The sequence below is a fragment of the Neltuma alba genome, unplaced genomic scaffold (assembly GCF_004799145.2).
Source record: "Neltuma alba isolate B1F8T4 unplaced genomic scaffold, ASM479914v2 tig00011941_pilon, whole genome shotgun sequence".
Lineage (NCBI taxonomy): Eukaryota > Viridiplantae > Streptophyta > Magnoliopsida > Fabales > Fabaceae > Neltuma > Neltuma alba.
In genome coordinates, this window is record NW_021636527.1 from 136,382 (window position 1) to 162,281 (window position 25,900).

At 37.4% G+C, this 25,900-nt stretch overlaps 2 protein-coding genes across 4 annotated transcripts; both read left to right on the forward strand.

Moving 5' to 3' along the window:
* The first annotated feature begins 1,132 nt into the window (after positions 1-1,132).
* On the forward strand, positions 1,133-5,710 carry LOC114719734 (3-dehydrosphinganine reductase TSC10A-like). The gene is made up of 4 exons (XM_028905253.1): positions 1,133-1,588; positions 1,968-2,045; positions 4,760-4,907; positions 5,397-5,710. Exons 1-4 carry the CDS (start codon positions 1,133-1,135, stop codon positions 5,708-5,710), a joined length of 996 nt encoding a protein of 331 aa, XP_028761086.1.
* Positions 5,711-21,306: 15,596 nt separating this feature from the next.
* On the forward strand, positions 21,307-24,953 carry LOC114719746 (3-dehydrosphinganine reductase TSC10A). 3 transcript variants are annotated; one of them, XM_028905272.1, is made up of 4 exons: positions 21,307-22,151; positions 22,892-23,039; positions 23,540-23,830; positions 24,568-24,749. In XM_028905272.1, exons 1-4 carry the CDS (start codon positions 21,618-21,620, stop codon positions 24,585-24,587), a joined length of 993 nt encoding a protein of 330 aa, XP_028761105.1. In that variant the 5' UTR covers positions 21,307-21,617; the 3' UTR covers positions 24,588-24,749. The 3 variants fall into 3 exon arrangements, with proteins under 3 accessions (XP_028761105.1, XP_028761106.1, XP_028761108.1); XM_028905273.1 differs by having other exon boundaries at positions 21,618-22,151; positions 24,400-24,953; XM_028905275.1 differs by having other exon boundaries at positions 21,618-22,151; positions 24,614-24,749.
* Positions 24,954-25,900: the final 947 nt, after the last annotated feature.

A 25,900-nucleotide genomic window follows, 5' to 3' on the forward strand; every position in this document is an offset into this window, starting at 1 on the left:
GAGGCGGTTACTCAAATGACGTTATTTAAAATGTTAGTTAAAATTAGTTAGGGACAATAAATACATAAAAAATATAACTTTTTTGTCAAAAATACTCTCATTTATATGAATGAAAGATAATGTGTGAAAATTAAATATAATGATATAAGTAATATGAGTAATTAAATAAGGATAAAATGAAAAATCAACACATTAAATTTGAGACAACTTCTGAGTGTCTTAATTAAGAAGAAACATTACATACTTCACAATTATAAGGAACAGAGTAATAAAATAGTTTTTCCACTCACAATGTCTTTGTCATAAATTTTATAGATAAATATTTTTAATATATTATGGGGAAGGACCTGTTAGTGGAGTGGGGTTAAACTGGTCAATGTTTTCTAGGGTGGTTTTCACATTTCAACTGCTGATGAATTTAGGATATGTTTGAAACATTTTATAAGTAGCTTACAAGTAGTTTTTTAATAGTGATTTACGGAATATGAGACAAGTATGTGAAAGAAGTTTTATCTTAACTTACATGAAATGTACTTATAAGAAATTTCTACTTCTCTGCCAAACAGGACCTTAGTGGCTTGATTGTCTCATGGCCCGGGGGAAGGGACATTGTTGGAAGTGAAAATGGGAGGAATGGAGGAACAGTAAGAGAGTATTTGTATACCTCTAAAAGTGTTATGTAAAAATATTTTTTCTCAAATTGACATAATTTTTTTTACATATTTACTTTATATACTGTAAAATTATTTTTAAAATTATAGTTTTATTTCATCCAAACAGGCAGAAAAACTGTTAAATATAAACTTTTGTGGGACCCATGACTTTTTGTTTCTCTGACCAGTGATGCCATGTCACTGAATTTATTTGAGTTGGTTTTATTTAATTGGAGAGATCACAAATGACGTGGCACTAGAAGAATTTACCGTTGTCTGCAACTAAGCATCATTTGCTAATTTTACATTTTTTGAATTTTAAATGTACGAATACAGTCAAGCCCCCGACGGTGAGTGAGCCAGGTCTTCGGTCGTTGTGAATGATAAATGTTCAATCTTGGAAGGATCGCCCAGCTGCGAGTGGCGTAAGATTACTATAAATTTCCCGCCCATTTCGAAGTTTTCGAAGCATAAGAGAAATGGCGGTCGTCTACTTCGCCCTCTTCTCTCTCCTCCTTCTGCCTCCTCTTGCTGTTCTCATTCTCCTGTACTTCATCGTACGGCCTCGTCCGGCGAAGATCACCATCAAGAATCGCCACGTTTTCATCACCGGCGGATCGAGTGGGATCGGTCTCGCCTTGGCCCATCAGGCTGTGGCTGAGGGTGCTCGCGTCTCGATCCTTGCTCGCTCTGTGGATAAGCTTGAGCAGGCCAGGAATTCGATTCGCCTCTCCACCGCCATCGATGTGGCTGTCTACTCCGCCGATGTGCGCGACTACGATGCCTTGAAGCGGGCAGTGGATGAAGCGGGGCCTATTGATGAGCTGATTGTGAATCACGGGGTGTTTTGGGCCGCGGAGATCGAGAAGGAGGAACTGGTTGGGGTGAAGTTCATTATGGACGTGAATTTAATGGGGAGCTTCAATGTGATCAAGGCTGCGTTGCCGGCTTGCCCAGCGGCAAAAGAATGCTGGCAAAAAGTTATCCACAGAGACCACATTGATGACTTTCTCAGCAAGCCCTATAAGGATTGGATCGAAGAGAATCTCAATCCCCAAAGATCCTCAATGCAACGACGCCTATTTTTTGGGACCCTCGTTTGGAAATTGTGGGACAATAGAAATAAATGTATTTTTACCAACGAGTCCTTAGCTACGGATAGCATTTTACTTTCTGTTTGCTCCATTGTTAATCACACCGTCAAAGCCAACAGCCTTTTGAACCTTATAGGGGCTGAGGCTTAGAGGGTAGTGCCTTGTATCTTTATACTTTCTATTATACATTTTCCCTTCCATTCAAAAAAAAAAAAAAAAGGCTGCGTTGCCGGCAATGAAGAACAGGATGGACAGGGGCCCTGCTTCAATTGCTATTGTGTCGTCACTGGCTGGGCAGGTATTTGTCCAATACTTTGAAGGCATTGTTTGGTTCAATGTAGGAGAAGGGAGGGGAGGTGAATTAAAAGGAGGGAAGAGTATGAGTTTTGTTTGGTTGGAAAAAAACATATATCTTGAGACATCACAAATGGATTATAAATAATCATATATCAAAATAAATGTCAATAAAAAATATATTATAATCTTTAGCATATTATATAAATTACAAATAAATTTATGCTACAAGTTTTAAACTATTCTATTCTTAATTATATAACGTGCGTAACTTTACATGTTCAATTAGATAACATATAGAGTTTTGTATAAAAAAAATGCAATTGAATTAAAATAGGTATATATGGACACGCATATCAATAAATTTGGAAGATTAATGGCAGTGGGAAGATCTCAACGACTTCAACTCATATAAACCAATAAAGAATAGCTTTATACATAATGAACGAATAAATAATACTGATAATATTGATAAGATGAATGAGATGGATGATCAGATAAGAGGAAAAGATGTGGAAGATTAATAACAGAGAGTGTGGGAAATAATGAAATGAGAGAAAGAAAATATGCGGGAAAAAAAAGAGTCTCCAAGGAGTAAAAAAATCTGTAGAAGAATAGTAGAGGCTGAAAAGAAAAAAGAGTAAAAAAAAAAAGCAAAGAGTAAAAAAAAGTTTTTAATGAAAAGGATAAACTTAGAATATTAAAAAAACTAAAATTTGTAATTTAGTTAGGATGAAACATAATATTTCTCCCTCCTATAAAAAAACTCCAAATTTGGAGGGGGTAAAAGGAGGGGAGGGGAGCACTAAAAGGAAAATTTTTTTTTCCTCCCCTTCCTTTTATTTTTCTGAACCAAACATAATTTCTCCTCCATTCCCTTCCCCTCCTCTCCCCTCTCTTCCCAAAAACCCTCCAACCAAACAGTGTGGAGAGGATTAGGCAACTTTACTAGGTTCTTTTGAATTAGTGATTATAAAAGTAGCTGATTATCAATTTGATTTTTAAAAGAGTTAGATTGAGTAAAAGTTAAATTTGGTGATATGAATTGTGTTTGGATTGGATTTCATAAAAGTTAGTTTGTAAACGTTAGATTAGGTAAAGAGTTATTTGGGTTATAATTGAATAAAAATAAGTTTAGTTTGTAAAATTACCAAAATGAGTATAAATTTTAATAAATAATAAAACATGATAAAAAAATAAATTTACATAATACAATGAATTTAAATTATTTTAATATGAAGAAATAAAATTTAGTGCCTGAAATATATTTTAAAATATTAGAGATATCATAAAAATTTATTGTGATTATAAAGTGAAATATAATTTTAATGGATAAAATATTTTTAAATTTAAATTCATGATAGAAAGAGAATAAAAATAATAATAAAATATTAGGTGTGGAGGAGAGGAGACGAGAGCCTTTCGAATCTGAATCTGAATCTTGAGAGCATGAGAGAGAGAGAATAAAAATAATATCAGGGAAAGAAAGAGAAAAATTGAGAGTTTCTGACACAGTTATTTGAGTGTACAGGAAAAGCACGATGAGGGCACAGGAAAAGCTATTCATGTTGACTCACAAAAGCTATTCATGTCGGCTTATACAAATCGTGAAATTAAGGGCAATTTTTGGGCATAAGTAAGATAGCCCAACAGCTTAAACAAACAGACTCTTAATTTTTATTTGGGCTTTATAGCAGGCTATAAGTTACTTATGGGCTTTTGAACGCTCAGCCAAATAAGCACATTATCAGTACCATTTACAAGTTGTCTTAAATTTTGTAAAGAATTCTCTATTTTGTCCTCATTAATTACTTATTTTAATACTTAATATATTTATTATCTCATTTCTCAAACCATTATTTTCCCATCACACATTCTCTCTTTTTCATGTTTTTTATTTTAATAATTTTTTTATTCTCTCTTTTTATACTCTATCTTCTCCATAAATAAGGACATTTTAATGAAAAAACTTCTAATTTTTACACGTTTATTGTCTCTAACTGATTTTAAGTAACATTTTGATCTGCTTATAACATATGTGACGGAGGGAGTATTATTTATGGTCTTAAAGTGATCTGTGTACGTGAGAAATGGGATTTGAATATGTTTCCTCGATAAAACTGCGTTGGCAAACATCTACAAATGTTGGGGAAGTCTTTCGTTTTTGACGTTGGGACATCAATTCAAGGCTTTTCCATGTAAACATTAGCATAAGAGGGAAGACTGTCACTCTCTTCTTCGGCAGAAGTTGCTTCAAATGTTGTCTGGCATATCATGCCAATGCCGGACCAGTGCATCTAATGTTCATTTGAAAAATTTATTATTTACTGGTTATTAGACAAACTCGTGAAATAGAATTTGTACATCAAGTGTGTTGAGTTTTGCGACTATGTTTAAAATCATTCTAGGCGGTTTTGGATTTGACCAAAGATGTCTTGATGGGCATCCTGTAAGCAATTACTAGAGTCAAGCCCTCTGAGAAACGTTACTGGCATGGAATATGAGGCAGAACTCAAATTTGTGAGCCTGCAAACCTAAACCATGCATCTCCGTGTAGATGGATTATCAAGAATGCTTTAAGTTTTCATTCAAATAATCATTGATGGATCACGCATGCTAATTATCTCTTTTCTCAGATTCTAAAACTGTTAATAAAAATTTACAAGTTAGTATTGTGAAGCTATATATATGTTGACGTGAATTTATGTTTCTCTGTAGGTGGGTATTTATGGTTATACAGCTTATGCTGCCAGTAAATTTGGGCTTCGTGGACTAGCAGAGGCATTGCAGCAGGAGGTTATAGCGGATAACATTCGTGTTTCTCTTATATTCCCTCCAGACACGGACACTCCTGGTCTATCGGAAGGTATTGAATAGTTTTTGAGCTTATTTATTCAATTACATCATTTTTGGTTTTGGTAACCTGTCAGTGTTCATTTTGTACTGGTAATGAGTTAAGTAGCCTCTTGGATATCATCTGTTATCAATTTGATCTTGTTTGTTCAAGCCGATCATGGATGTGAGGAGCCATAATCTACAGATCAGAATACCTGAATCCATATTTCAAGCTGATTGTCATACTTAGCTAAATATTTCCTTTTGGTGGGCATTGACAGTACATAAGCGAGTTGTAAAATCAGTCCTAAGGGGAATAGTATGTATTAAGGGAATGCTCATAACTCATGGTACAATTATTGCCTACAGGGTTATGGCCCCATGGAATTAGAATGTCAAAATTTGTTCCTTTTGTATGTAATGTGCACCAAATATCTGATTATTTGATCCCTTGTCAGGTTTTTTCCCTTCTTTTTTCTGTAGTCAAGGGAGTTGATAAACTGAAACATGCTCTTCACAGAAAACAAGAAAAAACCACAGATAACCAGTTTAATTGCGTCCTCTGGCGGTTTAATGAAAGCTGATGAAGTTGCTCGGAGAGCTTTAAAGGGCATCAAATCTGGCAGCTTTTTCATCCCCTGCAATTTTGAGGGATACTTGCTGGCCTTAGGAGTTTCTGGATTTTCCCCACAAAGCTCGTTCTTGATGGCTTTTGTTGAGGTTTTTGCTGCCGGAATATTACGCCTTGCTATGCTATTTTTCCAGTGGGACTGGTACAGAAGTATAGAGAAATTCCATGCCCAAAGGAATGCAGGAAACATGCCGCCCTTATAGTCTAATTTATTCTAGGCAAGGTATCTACCTCATATGCTAAACTCATTTGGTTAAGATTAGAGAACTTCAAATTTGGTTGCTTGCTTGTGTAATTATGTTAACACACGATTGTCATGCTGTTAACCTTTTTATTCGGGTATATAGTTAAAAAAAAAGAAGAGAGAATCAATTTTCTTCCTTTGATTTTTATTTTCCAAACGTTGCAAAATTCTAATTCCTGAACATTGTTTAATGGAATTAACCTTGTGCTCTGCTCTCAGTCTTCTTGCACTTGGCAAGGTTTACAATCTTATTTTTATTTGTGATAATAACAACTTCCTCCCCCCCCCCCAAAAAAAACCCAAAAAAAAATGGTTTGTTCTGTGTTTCATAATCTTAACTTGGCAATATCACTTTCATATGATTTGTTCTAAAATGGTTGATGTTTCTTGGTGAGATCATTTGCAGACAGCAATGCTGATCCTGTAACATTATACCCTTGTTTTTGTTTTTTTTTTTTTTGTAGGCAACTAGATATTGTTAGGTGGATTTTTTTCACCTGAGTTTCTGCTATCATGTCTGTGGTCTCCTGAAGCTGCTAAAAGACTAAAAGCTTATTCAAATTACAGTTCTGCTATACTTGTGGTATCGTTGAACTGTTCTTCTATCAGTTCCAGACAATCCCCCAATGAGCTGATGCTCGTCCATATGGCGTGTTTTCAGATACATGAGGATATGGTTTTGTTCCAGTCTGTTCAATGTTGGGACTATGATTTATGATAAACGAGAACTCATTAATTTTGCATTCGGAGTCAAGGTCAAGTTCAGGTTTGTGGTTTCTTTACGTCATCCATGAGAATAACTCATTGTTAAGTATGCTTGGTGGAGGGCAGAAAGAAAGTGGAGGGGAAAGGGAAGGAGATGATGTGATTTTCAGTCTATCTAGTTGGATGTAAGTCGCATACAACAGTCTTTCAGTGAATTCTGATACACCAGACTATTGTAAAAATAATTTAAAAATAGGGTTAATATTATTGTCTCTTGACCTTCTTTTAGTATTCATTTCAGAAATTTGAAATCAGTGGTTTTGCTTCCTAAAACTTGATTTTATTTTGGTTTGCCTTTAGACTTCTAGGGATCAAAACCAAAAATACAGATGGGATTAACTCTGAAAAATATGAATGAGGATTGTATGATGCATAAAGTGGGTAACAATAATTTCAAAGGAGAAAGATAATTTTCCTGGAAGGGAAGCAAAACAGAGAAGCATTAAAAGAACCAGTAACATGCTAAGCAGTGCATCAATTCGTAATTTCGATTTTCCCAAGATAGATGGATGTGTGGATGTTATTTCAAAAACTTGTTTTCTTAGGCTAAATTTTTGTACTGTTGGTTTACTTTTTATTGTACTGTGTGAACTTTCTTTTAATTAATGATCATTTTGTCGTGGTTTTTTTTTTGGAATTAAAAAAAAAAAAGCAAACTAGGGGAACGAAATACCATTTGATCAGCGTTCCAAAGGATTATTCATTGTTTCATATGAATCTTATTTTGCCGTCCCAATCTTTCCTGTTTCTATTTTTGGTGAGTACTGTCCTCACAAAGTTTTAGCGCATCTAAAACAATGATAATTGACAAAAATTATGGGAAACAGTTAATAAAAAAGGCAAAATAAAAAGACAAAAATATTGATGTGCTACAGAAGTAGAGAATAGATGTGAGAAAGGTATAACTGTGTTTGAATCTACGGCGTTGCTTGTTTGCCTCCATTTAGGATAATGTTTTTGCGCTTTACAGAAAAACTCCTGCCATGTATTTATCTCATACAACCTCCGGATCTAATTATAAGACCTCGTTTATAGTTTACAAATAAGATCTTGTAAATAGGACTGAAAATAATATAATGCTCCTCCGGTCCTTAATATAAGACCCATTTAACTAATTTGATTAAATTAAGGAAGTTAGGTAAGTTAGTTAATTATAAGAAATATGACACATTTTTCCTAAAACACCACAATCATCTTTCTTAATACCTTATCTCCCTCTTTTACTTGATTATGGTTGAGAGAGTATTTATAGGGGTAATTTAGAGAAAATTGATAAATATGATAAATGGGTCTTATATTTAGGACCAAAACCAACTCAAGAATTGGGTCCTATATTAAGGACCGGAGGAGTAATACAGAATTACCTTTTCATAATTAATCCAGACAGGCACCTAATCACGTGGAAAAAAATAAATAAATTTTTATATGCATTGCACTTTTGTGCCCTATTCCCACTGAACATATAAATATATTATTTACAAGCAAATATATGCATTTTTTTTCACACTCCTAACACTTTGGGTAAATTACCTACTACCTGATACTAGCGACTAATTTTGATTAAAGTTGAATATGTAACTTTAACTGGAACTGGGGCGAAAGCTCTTCCAAGAACTTCATTTATTTAAAAGACTTGAACTCAAAATTTAGGTGAATAGTTTTTTTTTTAATTCTAAATATAAGAACTAATTGATGGGTTTATTTTGGTTCTACATGTGAAGCTTTAATTCACTTTGTTTCTTAAATTTTATAATATTTTTTTCCCTATTGTTTGCTCATATTAAAATAAGTTTCCATTAATAGGGTAATTTTCAATACAAATAATTTAAGTGGATATTTTTTAAAAAATAACACAAATTTTTATGCAAATAAATTAAGGGTTTTGTTGAATAAGGCTTTTGAGTGAACATATTACATACATAGGCTGAGTGTTAGGACGGAGGCCCAAGCTTTATCAGCTCTGGACTCAATAGCCGGAGCATTGTGGGCCCATTGAAGACGAAGATGAGGAAAAGGCGGAACGGGCCGTTAGGGGCAAAGCAATCTTGTATTCTTGTTCTTTATTGCCAATTTGCCATCATCGACGCCCAAGTAAGCAACCGCCTTCGGCCACATGTTGTCTTCTCTACAGATTCTAGTGACCGCTGAGAAGGAGCAAGGGAAAATGACATTGAGGTCCCATGGAGAAGAAAATACATCAAATAGGTCCCCTGAAATCTCATAATTATTTTGAAGTCCCAAAGGGACTTAGATGTAATTTTTAGAATCCACAAATTACTCTTTTGCCCTGTCCCTGCCATCAGAAAAAAAAAGACAGGAGAAGTTCTTTGGGTGAGGATTTCCTGCGCAAACTTATCATGGTGAAGTTTTTGTAAATGCGAGGATTTCCATGGGTGAAGATGTTGAAGCTTTTGTAAATGCGAGGAATATGACAAATCTTCAAGTGTGAACCTTTCATTTCTCTCCTCTCATATTTTTCTTGACAGATTGTGCATTTGTTTGGGAATGGGAAATCAAAAAATCGTTTTTGCCTTTGGTATTTCAAAGTTTTTGTTTTTGGTTTTCAGAAGTTAATGAATGGAAAAGCTGTGTTTTTAGTTGGTGTGTGTTGTGATTTAAGTTGGGTGTGTAGAATGATCATGGGTGCTTTGTTTTTGGGTTGTTTTGGGTGGTTTCCTTTGTTTTGGCGTTAGTTTAGTGGCAAAGGAAGAAAAAGATGAAGGTTAGTGAGGGTAGAAACCCTTAGCACGAAATGGGATTATGTTGTCAATTAGGCTGCGATCGTTGTCAATGTGTGCCGCGACACTTGTCAATGTAGCTCCTTAAGTTGTCAATGACAGTTGCGTGCTTCTTGATGCAGGTTTAAGTTACTGATGGCGAGTACGTCTGGAAAACATTTATTTTGCGTTGTTCACATAGGGGGAAAGTTTATAAATGATGGAGAAGATGATATAAGATATGTGGGAGGTAGTGTAAGAACAACCAATGTAAAGGAGGGCACAAGTTATGAAGAATTGAAAGAAATTATATCATCAATTGCTGGAAAAGAAAGCAACTCATTTCTTCTGAAATTTTCAGTTGTGTGAAGGGAATTTTTTGTAAATGAATACATACCAATACTTAGTTTTGTAATTATATGCAACCCCTATGTTTTTTTTGGGATGGATTGTAAAATAAGTGTAGTTTTATGTATATGAAGGTACAAATGAAAATTGGCTATGAATTGGCATATTAGATTCTACTATCATTTCAGTTGTCATTACCTACACCCTGTATTGTCATTAGACCTGTTATGACTTGTCAATAGAGCACTGTGACTTGTCAATTAATTTGCTGATATAAGTTGTCAACAATATGAATTCAAGTTACTTAACCTGTTTTAGTATCATATGATATTTCAATACTTTATCATATTATATTTTGGTTATATTGTCATATATAATCATTATTAATGAAGTGTCAATGGTGATACTATGACTTATCAATGGTCGCATTGTGACTTGTCAATGGTAGTACTATGACTTATCAATAGTGGCACACTGACTTGTCAATAGTAGCACTGTGACTTGTTGTTCGCCGAATAACTTCTTAAAAAGGTTGGGTGCTGCGGCGAATATGATCAGGAGCCGTGGCGCCTTACACAGAATGACAACTACTTGGGATAGATGGGGGAGTCGCGACGGATATGGTCAGACGCCGCGGCGAATTATCAGTTGTCAATGGTGGCACACTGACTTGTCAGTGGTGGCACTATGACTTGTCAATGGTGGCACATTGACTTGTCAATGGTGGCACTATGACTTATCAATGGTGGCATACTGACTTGTTAATGGTAGCATTATGACTTGTCAATGGTGACACTATGACTTGTTAATGGTGGCACACTGACTTGTCAATGGTAGCACTGTAACTTGTTGTTCATCGAATAACTTCTTAAAAGGGTTGGGTGCCGCGGCGGATATGATCAAGAGCCACGGCACCTTACACAGAATGACAGCTCCTTGGAACAGATGGGGGAGTCGCGACGGATATGATCAGACGCCGCGGCGAATTATCAGTTGTCAGTGGTGGCACACTGACTTGTCAGTGGTGGCACACTGACTTGTCAATGGTGGCACTATGACTTATCAATGGTGGCATACTGACTTGTTAATGGTAGCATTATGACTTGTCAATGGTGACACTATGACTTGTTAATGGTGGCACACTGACTTGTCAATGGTAGCACTGTAACTTGTTGTTCAACGAATAACTTCTTAAAAGGGTTGGGTGCCACGGCGGATATGATCAAGAGCCACGGCGCCTTACACAGAATGACAGCTCCTTGGAATAGATGGGGGAGCCGCGGCGGATATGGTCAGACGCCGCGGCGAATTATCAGTTGTCAATAGTGACACACTAACTTGTCAATGGTGGCACTGTGACTTGCTAATGGAGCACTGTGACTTGTTAATAGAGGCACTGTCCCTTATCAATTGAATATAAATTTGAGTAACACCTTCTTCTTAATAATTATATTTTAATGCAAATATTACTTAACATTATAAATAAATGACACGTTCAGTTGTAAAAATTTTGAATATCAATTGTTAATATTCATACATTTATTTGTTATGAAATTGTTAATATCACTTGTCATTAACTCATGTTATATTAATTGTTATTTTGGATAACTCAGGTTGTTAATTTCTACGTTGAGTGCTGTTAAGCTATACAGAACTGAGAATTTCAAAAGAAATGAGTTACTTTCTTCTCCGGCAATTGATGATATAATTTTCTTCAATTCTTCATAACTTGTGCCATCCTTTATATTTATTGTTCTTACACTACCTCCCACATATCTCATATCATCTTCTCCATCATTTATAAACTTTTTCCCTATGTGAACAAAGCAAAACAGATGCTTTCCAGACGTACTCGCCATCAGTAATTTAAACCTGCATCAAAAATCATGTAACTGTCATTGACAAGTCAAGGAGCTATGTTGACAACTGTCATGGCACACATTGACAACTATCGCGGCCTGATTGACAACACAATATCCCATTTCGTGCTAAGGGTTTCTACCCAGACTAACCTTCATCTTTTTCTTCCTTTGCCCCTAAACTAGCATCAGAACAAAGCAAAACCACCCACAAGCAATCCAAAAACAGAGCACCCATAGTCATCCTATATACCCAAGTTAAATCATCAACACACACCAACCAAAAACACAGTTTTTCATTGATTACTTGTTCATCTTAGATCAAAAACAAAAACTTTACAGTACCAAAGATAAAAATGATTTTTTGATTTCTCATTCCCAAACACAATCAATCTGTCAAGAAAAATATTCCAGGAGAGGAGAGGAAAGAAATTTCCAGACCTGAAGATTTGTGAAGATTCAAATGGAACCTCTTTGGACTTCACTAATGGTAATGGGAAAGATACTTCATTACCAATAGCTCCTTCCTTCTTTCTCCACGTCCTCTCTCCCAGCTATAACAGAGCCACACCTCAGCGCCTTCTGTCTCTAATATGCTAGGGTAAGGAAGTCATTTTAACTTTCTGAAAATGGCAGCCAAGTCCCTTTGGGACTTCAGAAGAATTATCACATTTCAAGGGACCTTTTTGCTATATATTTGCTTGTGTGGGACCTTAATGTCATTTTCCCAAGAAGCAATCTTGAATCCACACGACATGGCATCCTCCATCGTGAAGCGAGCTACTTGCTCCGCCGCGGCTGTTCTTCTATCCAAAGAGTCGCTAAGGTCTTACGCTAGAGTTGCATCTGGCACTGACATAATCACAGCCGCACCTGATGTTTCTCTCCAGAAAGCTCACTCCTGGGATGATGGGGTCTCATCTAAGTTCTCCACCACTCCTCTCAAAGATATCTTCAAGGTCCCCTAGCCAACCCCTCCCCAAGAAGATTTTTTTTTTGAATTTCTTGTTTAGTGTTTTCGAAGCACAGGAATAATCTTGATGTGTCAAACCTTCATAGTTACTTGAGTGTTTTGATTACTCCCATTATCTTTTCACTTTTTTTTTAGGGTTACGGATGGCAAGCCGAAGCTTGAAAAAGGAAGATAAACTGCTAACTAATAGCTAGAAATTGCTTTCTCCATCATCTGCTTCTTATCCAACAGGATGTGGTGTATACATATTGCACGCATCTGCCTCAAAAGAGTGAGCTCCTCCTTACCATTATGGGCTGCCCGTGCCAGAACATCAGCACATTTCACAGATTCCCTTGGTCCATAGTTTACTTCTAAGTTCCAGTTTGCATAGATCATCCTCCTTGTCTCCTCAATATCGGCTCTAAATAGATGTTCCTCTCCACTATCTCTTAATAGGCAGTTCAGTGCTTCTAGAGAGTATGAGAAGAGTTGCACATCAGTAACCCGAAGTTGCTGGCAAACCTGTAATCCAGTCTTAATGGCTAAGATTTCAGCTGCTGTGGTTGGATACACCCTTAAGTTTTTCTGGAAACCTACCACCCAGTTGCCTTCCTCATCACGCACTATGCCCCCACACGCTGCTTGATTATACTCTTTCACCGAGGCATCAACTTCTATCCGTAGGCTCCCTTTGTTGGTGTTTCCAGGTTATTTGAATATAATTCTGCTCTCTAAGGATCTTGTGTTTGTATTTCCCATTGGTCGTCGATTCCATAAGGTGGAAGAGACATTGTTGAGTCATTTCAGTTGGTGTTTTTTGCTTCCCCTCAAAAACTTGGGCACATCTTGCTTTCCATATTAACCAGCACGTGTGGGCAAAAACGCTACTTCATGGCCATCGTTCCATCCTCTTGGTACTAGATTCATGTTTTGAATTCCATTGCATTCATACCTGCAAGTCACGAGAAGAAAAGAACACAGAGTATTTGTTAGGAGAAATAAACTGTTTCCACACATCTTTGGCTCTCTCACAGTCTCTCAACATATGGATGATACTCTCCTCACACTGGCATCCCAGAGGACAAACCCCATTACTTAATAGTCCTCTCTTGGTTCTTGGGGAGTTTGTCATAATTCTCTCATGGCCCATTTGCCATAAAAAAAGTTTGATTTGTTCCAGCACTTGCCAACGCCAAATTCTTTGCCAGATCAGATTCTTACTCAAAACTTCTGAGGTAGCAAGCCAGTTGTAGGCCGCTTTCACAGTGAATCGGCCATCAGCTGCAGGTCTCCAGATTACATCATCTCTCTTCTCCCTCCCAGTTGGCTTGACTTTCTTGATGACTACTATAATAGGGTGAGGCAGGAAATGTTTCCATAACTTCATATTCTACCTTCCATCTAGTAGCATAGAATCTGCTACTCTATCTTCTATGTTAACATCTGCTAGGTTGTTTGCCTCATAGTCAATGAGTGGGGCTTCTAGAGGCATCCATTTATCTCTCCAAAACAAAGCGTCATGACCATTGTTCACCTTTCTTCCTACGCCTTGCAAGAAAACATCCCATATCTCAGTTATCGCTTTCCATGTGGGGGAGTAAATTTTTGGTTTTGATACCTCCGACAACCAGCTATTACCATAGCCATACTTGGCTCTTAGGTATTTGACCCACAAAGCTTCTGTATTTTGATCAACCCCCAAACAAAGTTTCATAATGAAAGCCTTGTTTTGATTTTCCAGACTTTTTATTCCTAGGCCCCCTGTTTTTTTGTTCTCAAGTATTCTGTGCCACGCTATAAGATGCATTCTCTTGGCCGAATCATCCTGGCACCACAAAAAATGTATGCTTATCTTCTCTATTTCATTCAGGACCCTTTTTGGTAGCATAGTAGATTGCATCTGGTACATAGGTAGTGCTGAAATGACTGCTTTGATCAGCACCAGTCGCCCTGCCATGCTTAAGAATTTTCCTTTCCACGTAGACAATCTATATTTGACCTTTCGAACAATATGCCCAAAAGTCTCTCTAGTGACTCGTTTATGGAAGAGTGGTACACCCAGATATTTTTCCAAATCTAAGGTAATGCCAATTCCCAACTTCTGGCTCAGTTGCATTACTCTGTTGAAATTAACTCCTTTGGAGAAGAAGGCTTTAGATTTTTGGAGGCTAATTTTGTGACCTGACACTCTACAAAACTCCCCCATAATCTGTTTGATTTTTGTCATTTGAGCTAGATGGCTTTAGTGAAAAAGATGAGATTGTTTGCAAAGAGAAGATGTGACACATGTGTATTCAACCCAAACTTCAGAGGCTCCCATTTATTTTGATCACATTCAGCCTTGATGTAATGTCCCAACCTTTCCATACATAGAATAAACAAGTATGGGCTAAGTGGGTCTCCTTGTCTTGCACCTCTTGAAGGGTTGAAGCTGGTGCCTGCTTTACCATTCCAAAGAATTCTCATTTCTACTGTGCAGACACACGCCATAATGACATCCAACAGCCATTTTTCCACCCCTATGCACTGTAGAGTATTTTTAAGGAAGCCTCAATCAAGTCTATCATAAGCCTTTTCCATGTCAACCTTGATAGTAGCACATTTCTTCTTGCCTCCTTTCCCACTCGTCATGTGTATTGCCTCCTGTGTTATGATTATATTATCACAGCTCGATCTATTGGAAATAAAGCTACATTGTTCTAACCCCACTAGATGATTCATGATCCTTTGGAACTGGCTGGTAATTAACTTTGTAAGTATCTTGCAACTGACATTACATAAGGATATAGGCCGCATATCCCTGAGTGTCACCGGTTGCTCCACCTTAAGGATAAGAGTGATATTTGTTTGGTTGATCTTTCTGATTGAATCTAGATTCCTAACCGCCTCTTTAATCAGATTGTAAATCACTTCTCCCACACTTTCCCATTGGGTTTGGAAGAAGTGTGCCTAGAGTCCATCCGGTCTGGGTGCTTTGAACGCCCCCATGGTGAAGGTTGTGTTTTTTTTTTTGGTAATGAAGGTTGCGTTTTTAATCTCAATGCTGTCAACTTTTTTGGTGTAGCATTTGTATGTCCATGACCGATAATGATGGGAAGTCATTCTGCCAGTAAGAGGAATCCTCAACAACACTCTCTCTCATGTAAAGCCTTCTGTAGAAATCAGTCGCCATATCATGCAAGTCAAAACTATTGCTCGCCTAATCACCCTCATTGTTTTGTAGAGCCAGGATTCTTTGCTTTTCCTCTTAATCACTGTAGACACGTGAAAAAATCTGGTGTTTCTATCCCCCCATTGTAGCCACTGGCATCTTGATTTTTGAAACCAATCCAGTTCTTCCTGTAGCGCCAACTTAGTATATTCCTCCCAGATTTTCCTTTCCACTCGAGCTAGCCCATTTTCCCCTGGTTCTTCTTGCACGTTCTATACCTTCTAGTCTTTTTAACAAAGTTCTTTTGCTTTTTATGATATTTCTGACATGTTCATTATTCCAATTAGAGGCTGTTTGCTGAAACTTTTCTACGCCTGTGCACCAATCTCTATCTTCCCATGCATTCTTCACTATTGAGGTAAAGCCTTCCTCCAGTCTCCAGGCAGCTTGATAGTGAAATCTTTTCCTCACTCTTTCCTGCCTCAGTCTATTACCCCAAGATAGGACAACCATATTGTGATCAGATTTGTATTTGACATCATGAGTCATGCAAGTCTCTAGGTTAGCAACTTCCCAAGCGATATTACAAAACACCCAATTAAGCTTCTCGCTAACTCCATTCCTTTCCCAAGTGTATTTAGATTTACGGTCTTGCATTTCTAGGAGTCCCGCCTCACTTATACAGTCATTGAAGTCTGCCATGGAAATCTCATGTGGGTTAGCCCCTCCTTTTTTGTCCTGAGGGGTTCTATAGGCATTAAAATCCCCCAGAAGGATCCAAGCTCCCTCAGTGTGGTCCGCAATGGCTTTAATTGCCTGCCAAAGCTTCCCTTTCTTCATGTAATTGGTTTCCCCATAAACAAAAGTGCTGAAGAATTGAGTATTACTTCCAGTTTTCTTAGTGAAGCAATGTAAAAACTATTCACTAGAAGTAATAAGTTCCACTTCATACTCCCATTTATTCCAAAGCACCCAAATACCTCCCAAGTATCCAAAAGCCTCAGCTCGGATCCAATTGTTGAACCCAAGTTTGTGAAGCATCCTCTCTACTCTGTTCCCACTAATTTGTGGTTCTAAAAGACAGAGAATTCCAATCTGATTTTCATGGACAATATCTCTAATTGTGATAGGGAAAGGTCGGTCTCCAGCCCTCGTACAATTCCAGCTAGCAATATTCATTAGTAAACAAAAAAGGGAGAAAAGCCACAGTAAGGCTTACCGATTTTCTGCCGTGCTTGGAACAAATTCCAAGTCTTCCGACCCATTCTCTGCCAAGTCCATGGCTGCGTCCTCCATATATTCCATATCACTCTCCGATTGGCCTGTACCAAGGTCTGGGGCTTTAGGATCGTCATGCACATTTTGTCTAGACCGAGAGTCATTTTCATGTTGCTCAACTCCCCCGGTATACTGTGGGGCTTGTTCGTTTCGTTCATGTTTGTCAGCGTCTGTTCCATCAGGCTTCCCTGTATTCATCGCACTGTTCAGATTGATTAATCAGTCCATCTGTCCACACACAATCACATGAGATTGTTGGCTCACCGCTTTGGCCTTGTTAATTTTATTACGAACCACTAAAGCCCATTCTTGCCGAGTACCAGCCCCCTACTTCTGTGTTTCCACTGTTGGTTCATTCTCCTTGTTCAAAATGGGCCTTTCATTTTCCTTACCCTAGGCCTAGTATCCACTTTTTGAATAGCTTGGGGCAATGTGCATTCCACTGCCTTTTGTGCCTGCCACCACTTTTTTGTGTATAGTCAGAGCTTTCTTCTGCTTAGAAGCTACTATTAGCTCCTCCTTTCCAGTTTGACTACTTGTCAAGTTCTCACTATTTCCTACCTCCTTTTTGTCTTTATTCTCCTCTTCCAGTGTATCCAGCACTACAAACCTTGATTTAGTCATGGGGATATCAGTTCTTCTGACACTTCCAACCCCCTGTCTATGGTCATTTAGACCTTCTCTCTAACTCTTAGTTCTCAATAATCAAGATCCTGAAGACCCCTTGGTAAACATCCAAGGACCAAAGGTCTTAGGGTCCACCGGTTTTGTGTTCTCGGTTCGGTTTTCTGACGATTGATTAATCGGATTCACTATGCTAGTACTTGCAGAGCTCTGCTAGTTTCTTTTTTTCCAAGGACAAGCTTCCCTTTTGCGGCCATAACGTCCACACTCAAACTAGATGAGCTTCAGCCCCTCATATTCAACATTAAAGACTTTATTTGTCACGATTATCCTAGGCACAAGTTGCTTCTGCAGGTCGAGTTCGACGCATAATCTTGCATAGCTACCCCTTTCCACTTTAGCATCTGTGGCCTTCCTATCTTATAAGGTATTAAGATCCACTCGTAAGAGTCTTCCAATCCTTTCTCCTAATAAGGTAATGCAGTGGCTGTTATAACAGTGCATGGGTATGTGTGGGATCCTGACCCAAGTAACGATACGTCCCAACTGGTTCTTAAAGGGATTAAAATATGGTGTCCACCTTTGAACAAATATGTAGTGCTACGCTATGGTCCATGGTCCTTCATAGAGCACTTTCCTGTATACTATGCTTGGATGGAGAGCAAATGAGGGAGGAAGGAAAATGGGAGGAGAAATGGTTTTTACTCTATTTGGATAAGAGAAGAAAAGTGAGAGGAAAGAAAAGTTGGAGAGACAATGAGGTGGGTCCCACAGCCCATTTTCCTCCCTACTTTTCTCTCCATATATGGAGAGAAAATGAAAAAAAAAAACATATTTTTCCTCTTTATCCTTACATATTTTTTTTTAAAGAAAAATAATACCTTTTTTTTTTCATCTTTTCACTTTATTTATTATTATCAAGTCTTTCTTCTGTGTTGGCTTGATTGAAAAACAAAATAACTAAAATTGCAAAAATCCTTCTAAAATGAACTGAAAGGAAAAACAAATAGAGTTGTTGTTTTGGTTTTTTTTTAGCATTACATTACACAAAATGCTATTTTTTTTACAAAATTATTTGATATTAAAATATAATAATATGATAATATATCTTTATCAAATAATTTGATTTTAAATTATATGATTATGTTAATGTAAATATGGTTTTTCATTATGATATTTAATTTAATTTTAATCAAGATATATTTTGCTATAACAGAAAGGGTATTTTAGTTATTCATATATATACTTATTTTTTTCTTTCTGTTTCTCTTGTTCATCCAAACATAAAGGGTGATAATATTTTCTCTCCAATTTTCTCTTCTCTTCATTTTCCCTCCTCTTATTTTCTTTCCTCTCAACTTTTCTTCTCATCCATCCAAACAGAGGGGTAGTGTTCTTTCCAGCGTTCTTTGTTGGTGAGCCTGACCACGAAATAATTATTGGGTATGTCGATCAGTTCACAGTCTTGGAACCCCCAAATGCACATCAGATGGGATTTCAGCATATAGATATTGTATCTTCTTCCCAGAACACTGATTATTAGAGAGAAGTTCCACGACTTACACCACTCATTATATCCCTCGGTAGGGACAGGCACCACTGGGTACATCTTCATGAGACTTTTGACCTCCTCTGTAGGCTCCGGCATACTCCAACATACTTCTTCATCATTCAGAAACAAGTCATCTGTTTCCATACTAGTGTTACCATATGCTACTCTATTAAAACCCATCAGCGACTGCTTGTATGACAGCACAGGTGTGCTGTAGTTTTTTTTTCCCCCTCTTCCAAGACCTCCTCAATCCTTCCTTCATCTTCGTTCTCTTCCAGATCCTTCTGTTCTGCCTCCTTTTCCTCCATGTTATCATTCATGATAGCGTTAACTATCTCTTCCACCTTCTTTTTCTTTTTCCGGTCAGCCTCAGAAGAATCCAGCGGCCGATCCGGTGGAGTTTTGCGTTGATTTGTGTCTTCTATGCACGCACAAAACTTGGCACAGAAACCAAGAGAGAGAGAAACGTATTCCCTAAGAGCCTAAAAATCAACGTCATCTTTTCACTTTTTTTAATTATTGTCGGTATAAAAAACTGTCAAGTCAGGATACCATATTAGAAAGCAAGAAACATTACAATTTTTTTTATTTGGAAACGGCCATGGTCTGGATCTTCAGCATGAGTCTTGTGCCCGCCTTTACCTTGGCTGATTTGACTTAGCTTCATGCAATTTACATCATGAAGAAAATATCCCGTCATCGATGAAATGGTCTGCATCTTGACTCTGGAATTGGAACAGGGCTCATGTGCTAATGATTACTTGTATTTTATTAAGTGAAGTTTTTCTCTTGCGCTGATATGATTTATCTTTAGCCTGCGCCTTTCTAATGTTTTTAAAATCTTATTGTGGAATCAGTTCATTGATCTTCTGGAAGAACATCCTAAGTTGAGGTTATCACGAGCCAGTGTCTCGCACCGGGGAAAGAATCTGTACATGCAAGCGCCACCTGTATTGGAAGAAATGACTCGATCAAATCTGAGCCCAACTCTTTTTAATCCGATGGGTAAACCATCCAGGGATATTGTTCATATGAATGGTACAGCCACCACGAACGACCAAAAAGTCTCCTGCCTGAGAAAATTATCAGTTGTTTTCAAGGGAATTGATGGTGTTACAGATATGGACACAGCAGGAGGAGCGTAATTTTGCATCAAGGGTTTACAAAACATGAAAGGTTTATGAGATTTGAGAGATCATGGCAGATTGCTAGTATTGTTGAGGCAGAGATAATTATGAAAAATGATCTGAGCGTAATGATATTTCTCTGTAAGAATCAAATAACTCCTCAATATGGTTATTCAATTCAAAACCATATTGATCTAAATAGCCATATGGTTTGATTGTTCGACCCTCATGGATGAAATTAACGTGGACTGGCCCAGCCTCATGAACATTTCTCAGTTTCTTTCTGCGGATTTGTTGCCCCCTGGATCATAGCTTACTGATTAATTCCATTTTATCATATATGCTTAATTAGATTGATATAGCTCCGGTACACCATGGATTTAACTTTTAGCTTAAATTTTCTGGGAAGTGGGTTGCCTCTTATTTTTGTGATTTTGTTTTCGGCTCATATGTATGAGTTAGTTAATGGGGCTGTTTTGATCCTACATGCAAATATAATTATGATATATTGGTTTTTTTAGGAAAGTTGGCCAAAAAAAAAAGAACTTGAAAAAAAATATATTTATGACGAATAGTTAAATGGTATCTTGAACATAAATTATTAATAATACTGATCATGAGATAAATTAAGCTCAGCCGCCGGTCCACATAGGCATCATAGAGTCACGTTATGCCTGGTGCCTGTGGCATGGTATGGATTCGGGTCTCTCAACTGCCTCACTCCCACCTAATACTCAACCCAACTTTCAAAAGTGAACGTGAAGACAACAGAAATTTCCAGCATTTTTCAAGCTCACATAATAATCAATAGGAAGCTCTTGAAGCTTAAATTGGAACCTGAGGAAGAAGCAGAACAATTACTCGTAATATTATAATCTTCATGCTTTCTCAGGTCTTCTCAGCTGAATCAATCACCCATCCTCCTCCTCATCAATCTGTGTTGCTGCTCCTCCGCCAGACTCTGAAAAGCCAATGAGGAATCTAACCGATGCCAGATGTTCTTCGTACCTCAATTTCCTGCTCATTATTCCTTCAAACCCTGAAATTTCTCCTCCTTCTGTGATTTCCACCGTTGTTTTAATGCTTTTTATTCGCCTCTCGTCCAATCACTTCGCTCCGCTGACATGAAACTTGACATTAATCTCTCGGACAATTTTTGTTTTGTTTTTGTTTTTTTTTTTGGTTGATTTTCTAGTATATTGCTGGCATTCGGAATGGGAGATCTTGTAACTTGTCTAACTAAGCATCCATGCTGATTTTACATTTTTTGAATTTTAAATATACGAAGGCTTTGACTGATATATAGAATTTTGTTAAAAGAAGCTAGCCCATAAGCCCACGAACGTGAGAGAGCCACATGTTCGATGTCTGAAATTGAGACTTCGGCCATTGTGAATGACAAATGTTCAATCTTGGAAGGATCGCCGTGCTGCGAGTGGCGTAAGAAATAAATTTCGCGACCATTTCGAAGTTTTCGAAGCAAACGAGGAATGGCGGTCGTCTACTTCGCCTCCTTCTCTCTCCTCCTTCTGCCTCCTCTTGCTGTTCTCATTCTCCTGTACTTCATCGTGCGGCCTCGTCCGGTGAAGATCCCCATCAAGAATCGCCACGTTTTCATCACCGGCGGATCGAGTGGGATCGGTCTCGCCCTGGCTCGTCAGGCTGCGGCTGAGGGTGCTCGCGTCTCGATCCTTGCTCGCTCTGTGGATAAGCTTGAGGAGGCCAGGAATTCGATTCGCCTCTCCACCGGCATCGATGTGGCTGTCTACTCCGCCGATGTGCGCGACTACGACGCCTTGAAGCGGGCCGTGGATGAAGCGGGGCCTATTGATGTGTTGATTGTGAATCACGGGGTGTTTTGGGCCACGGAGATCGAGAAGCAGGAATTGTTTGGGGTGAAGTTCATTATGGACGTGAATTTAATGGGGAGTTTCAATTTGATCAAGGCTGCGTTGCCGGCAATGAAGAACAGGATGGACAGGGGACCTGCTTCAATTGCTATTATGTCGTCACAGGCTGGTCAGGTATTTGTCCAATACTTCGAAAGGATTATGCACCTTCATTATCAGTATTATTTATGGTCTTAAAGTGATCTGTGTGTGTGAGAAATGGGATTTCAATATGTTTCCTTGATAAAACTGCGTTGGCAAACATCTAGAAATGGTTATAATTTTGGCTCTCTATATAAAGGGGATTTTTAAAAATTAAACTATCCAAAGGGGAAGTCTTTCGTTTTTAACGTTGGGACATCAATTCAAGGCTTTTCCATGTAAACATTAGCATAAGAGGGAAGACTATCACTCTCTTCTTCGGTAGAAGTTGCTTCAAATGTTGTCTGACATATCATGCCAATGCCGGACCAGTGTATCTAATGTTCATTTGAAAAACTTATTATTTACTGGTTATTAGACAAACTCGTGAAATAGAATTTGTACATCAACTGTGTTGAGTGTTGCTACCATGTTTAAAATCATTCTAGGCGGTTTTGGATATCCTGTAAGCAATTACTAGAATGTGCCCTCTGAGAAATGTTACTGGCATGGAATACGTGGCAGAACTCAAAATTGTAAGCCTGCAAACTTAAACCATGCATCTACATGTAGATGGATTATCAAGAATGCTTGAAGTTTTCATTCAAATAATCATTGAAGGATCATGTATGCTAATTATCTCTTTCCTCAGATTCTAAAACTGTTAATAAAAATTTACAAGTTAGTATTGTGAAGCTATATATCTGTTGACGTGAATTTATGTTTATCTGTAGGTGGGTATTTATGGTTATACAGCTTATGCTGCCAGTAAATTTGGGCTTCGTGGACTAGCAGAGGCATTGCAGCAGGAGGTTATAGCGGATAACATTCGTGTTTCTCTTATATTCCCTCCAGACACGGACACTCCTGGTCTATCGGAAGGTATTGAATAGTTTTTGAGCTCATTTATTCAATCACAAATCAGTGCTCATTTTGTACTGGTAATGAGTTGAGTAGCCTCTTGGATATCATCTGTTATCAATTTGATCTTGTTTGTTCAACCCGATCATGGATGTCAGAAGCCATAATCTACAGATCAGAATAGTTGAATCCATATTTCAAGCTGATTGTCATACTTGGCTAAATATTTCCTTTTGGTGGGCCTTGATAGTACATAAAATTTTGTTCCTAATTTGCATTATATATAAGCGAGTTGTAAAATCAGTCCTAAGGGGAATGGTATATATATTAAGGGAATGCTCGTAACTCACGGTACAATTATTGCCCACAGGGTTATGGCGTCATGGAATTAGAATGTCAAAATCTGTTCCTTTTGTATGTGATGTGCACCAAATATCTGATTATTTGATCCCTTGTCAGGTTTTTTCCCTTCTTTTTTCTGTAGTCAAGGGAGTTGATAAACTGAAACATGCTTTTTACAGAAAACAAGAAAAAACCACAGATAACCAGTTTAATTGTGTCCTCTGGCGGTTTAATGAAAGCTGATGAAGTTGCTCAGAGAGCTTTAAATGGCATCAAATCTGGCAGCTTTTTCATCCCCTGCAACCTTGAGGGATACTTGCTGGCCCTAGCAACTTCTGGGTTTTCCCCACAGAGCTCATTCTTGATGGCCTTTGTTGAGGTTTTTGCCGCTGGAATATTACGCATTGCTGTGCTATTTTTCCAGTGGACCTGGTACAGAAGTATAGAGAAATTCCATGCCCAAAGACGTGGTAAGTGTTGAGCAAACTAATTTCTATGAAGGGATGGAGGAAACATCCCGCCCTTATATTCTAATTTATTCTAGGCAAGGTATCTATCTCAAATATGCTAAACTCATTTGGTTAAGATTAAAGAACTTTAAATTTGGTTGCTTGCTTGTGTAATTATGTTAACACGATTGTCATGCTGTTAACCTTTTTATTTGGGTATAAAGTCTTTAAAAAAAAAAAAACGGAGAGAGAATCAATTTTCTTGCTTTGATTTTTATTTTCCAGACGTTGCAAAATTCTAATTCCTGAAAGATTGTTTAATGGAATTAACCTTGTGCTCTGCTCTCAGTCTTCGTGCACTTGGTAAGGTTCACAATCTTATTTTTATTTGTGCTAATAACGACTAAACACCCCAAAAAAAAAAAATTCTCTCTCTTTCCTGGGAGGGGTTAGATATGAACTATTTTTCATAATCTTAACTTCGCAATATCACTTTCATATGATTTGTTCTAAAATGGTTGATGTTTCTTGGTGAGATTATTTGCATACAGCAATGCTGATCCTGTAACACTATACCCTTTTTTTTGTAGGCAAGTAGATATTGTTAGATGGATTTTTTTCACCTGAGTTTCTACTATCATAGCTGTCCTCTTCAACTTTATGATGGTCTGTGGTCTCCTGAAGCTGCTAAAAAGTTATTCAAATCACAGTCCTGCTATACTTGTGGTATTGTTGAACTGTTCTTCTATCGGTTCCAGACAATCCCCCAATGAGCTGATGCTCGTCCATATGGCGTGTTTTCAGATATATGATAGCAGATAACAGGATATGGTTTTGTTCCGGTCTTTTCAATGTTGAGACTATGATTTATGATAAACGAGAACTCATTAATTTTGTAATCGGAATCAAGGTCAAGTTCAGGTTTGTGGTTTCTTTACTTCATCTATGAGAATAGCTCATTGTTAAGTATGCTTGGTGGAGGGTAGAAAGAAAGTGGAGGGGAAAGGGAAGGAAATGATGTGATTTTCAGTCCATGTAGTTGGAAGTTAGTCGCATACAATAGTCTTTCAATGAATTCTGATATACCAGACTATTGTAAAAATAATTTAAAAATAGGGTTAATATTATTTTGTCTCTTGACCTCCTTTTAGCTATCATTTCAGAAATTTGAAATCAGTGGTTTTGCTTCCTAAAACTTGATTTTATTTTGGTTTGCCTAAAGACTCCTAGGGATCAAAACCAAATACAGAGGGCATTAACCCTTAAAAATATGAATGAGAATTGTATGATGCACAAAGTGGGTGACAATAATTTGAAAGGAGAAAGATAATTTTCCTGGAAGGGAAACAAAATAGAGAAGCATTAAAAAAACCAGTAACATGCTAGGCAGTGCATTAATTCGTAACGTCAATTTTTCCAGGATGGATGGTTGGATGGATGTTATTTCAAAAACTTGTTTTCTTAGGCTAAATTTTTGTACTGTAGGTTTATTTTTTAATTGTACTGTGTAAACTTTCTTTATAATTAATGATCTTTTTTAAAAAAAAAAAAGCAAACTAGAGGAACGAAATACTATTTGATTGTTTCATATGAATCTTATTTTGCCCTCCCAATCTTTCCTGTCTCTATTTTTGGTGAGTACTGTCCTCAAAAAACTTTAACGCATCTAAAACAATGATAATTGACGAAGATTATGGGAAACCGTTGATAAAAATGGGAAAATAAAAAGACAAAAATATTGATGTGCTACAGAAAAAGAGAGTACATTTCAGAAAGATACAACTGTATTAAGAATCTACGGCGGTGCTTGTTTGCCTCCGTTTAGAATAATGTTTTTGCGCTTTACAGAAAAACTACTGCCATGTATTTATCTCATACTCCTCCGATTCTTAATATAAGATCCAGTTAACTAATTTGATTAGATTAAGAAAGTTAGATAAGTTAGTTAATTATAAGAAATGTGACACGTTTTTCTTAAAATACCATAATCATCTTTCTTAATACCCCCTCTGCCTCTTCTACTTGATTATGGTGAGGGAGTATTTATAGGGTAATTTAGAGATAATTGATAAATATGAGAAATAGGTCTTA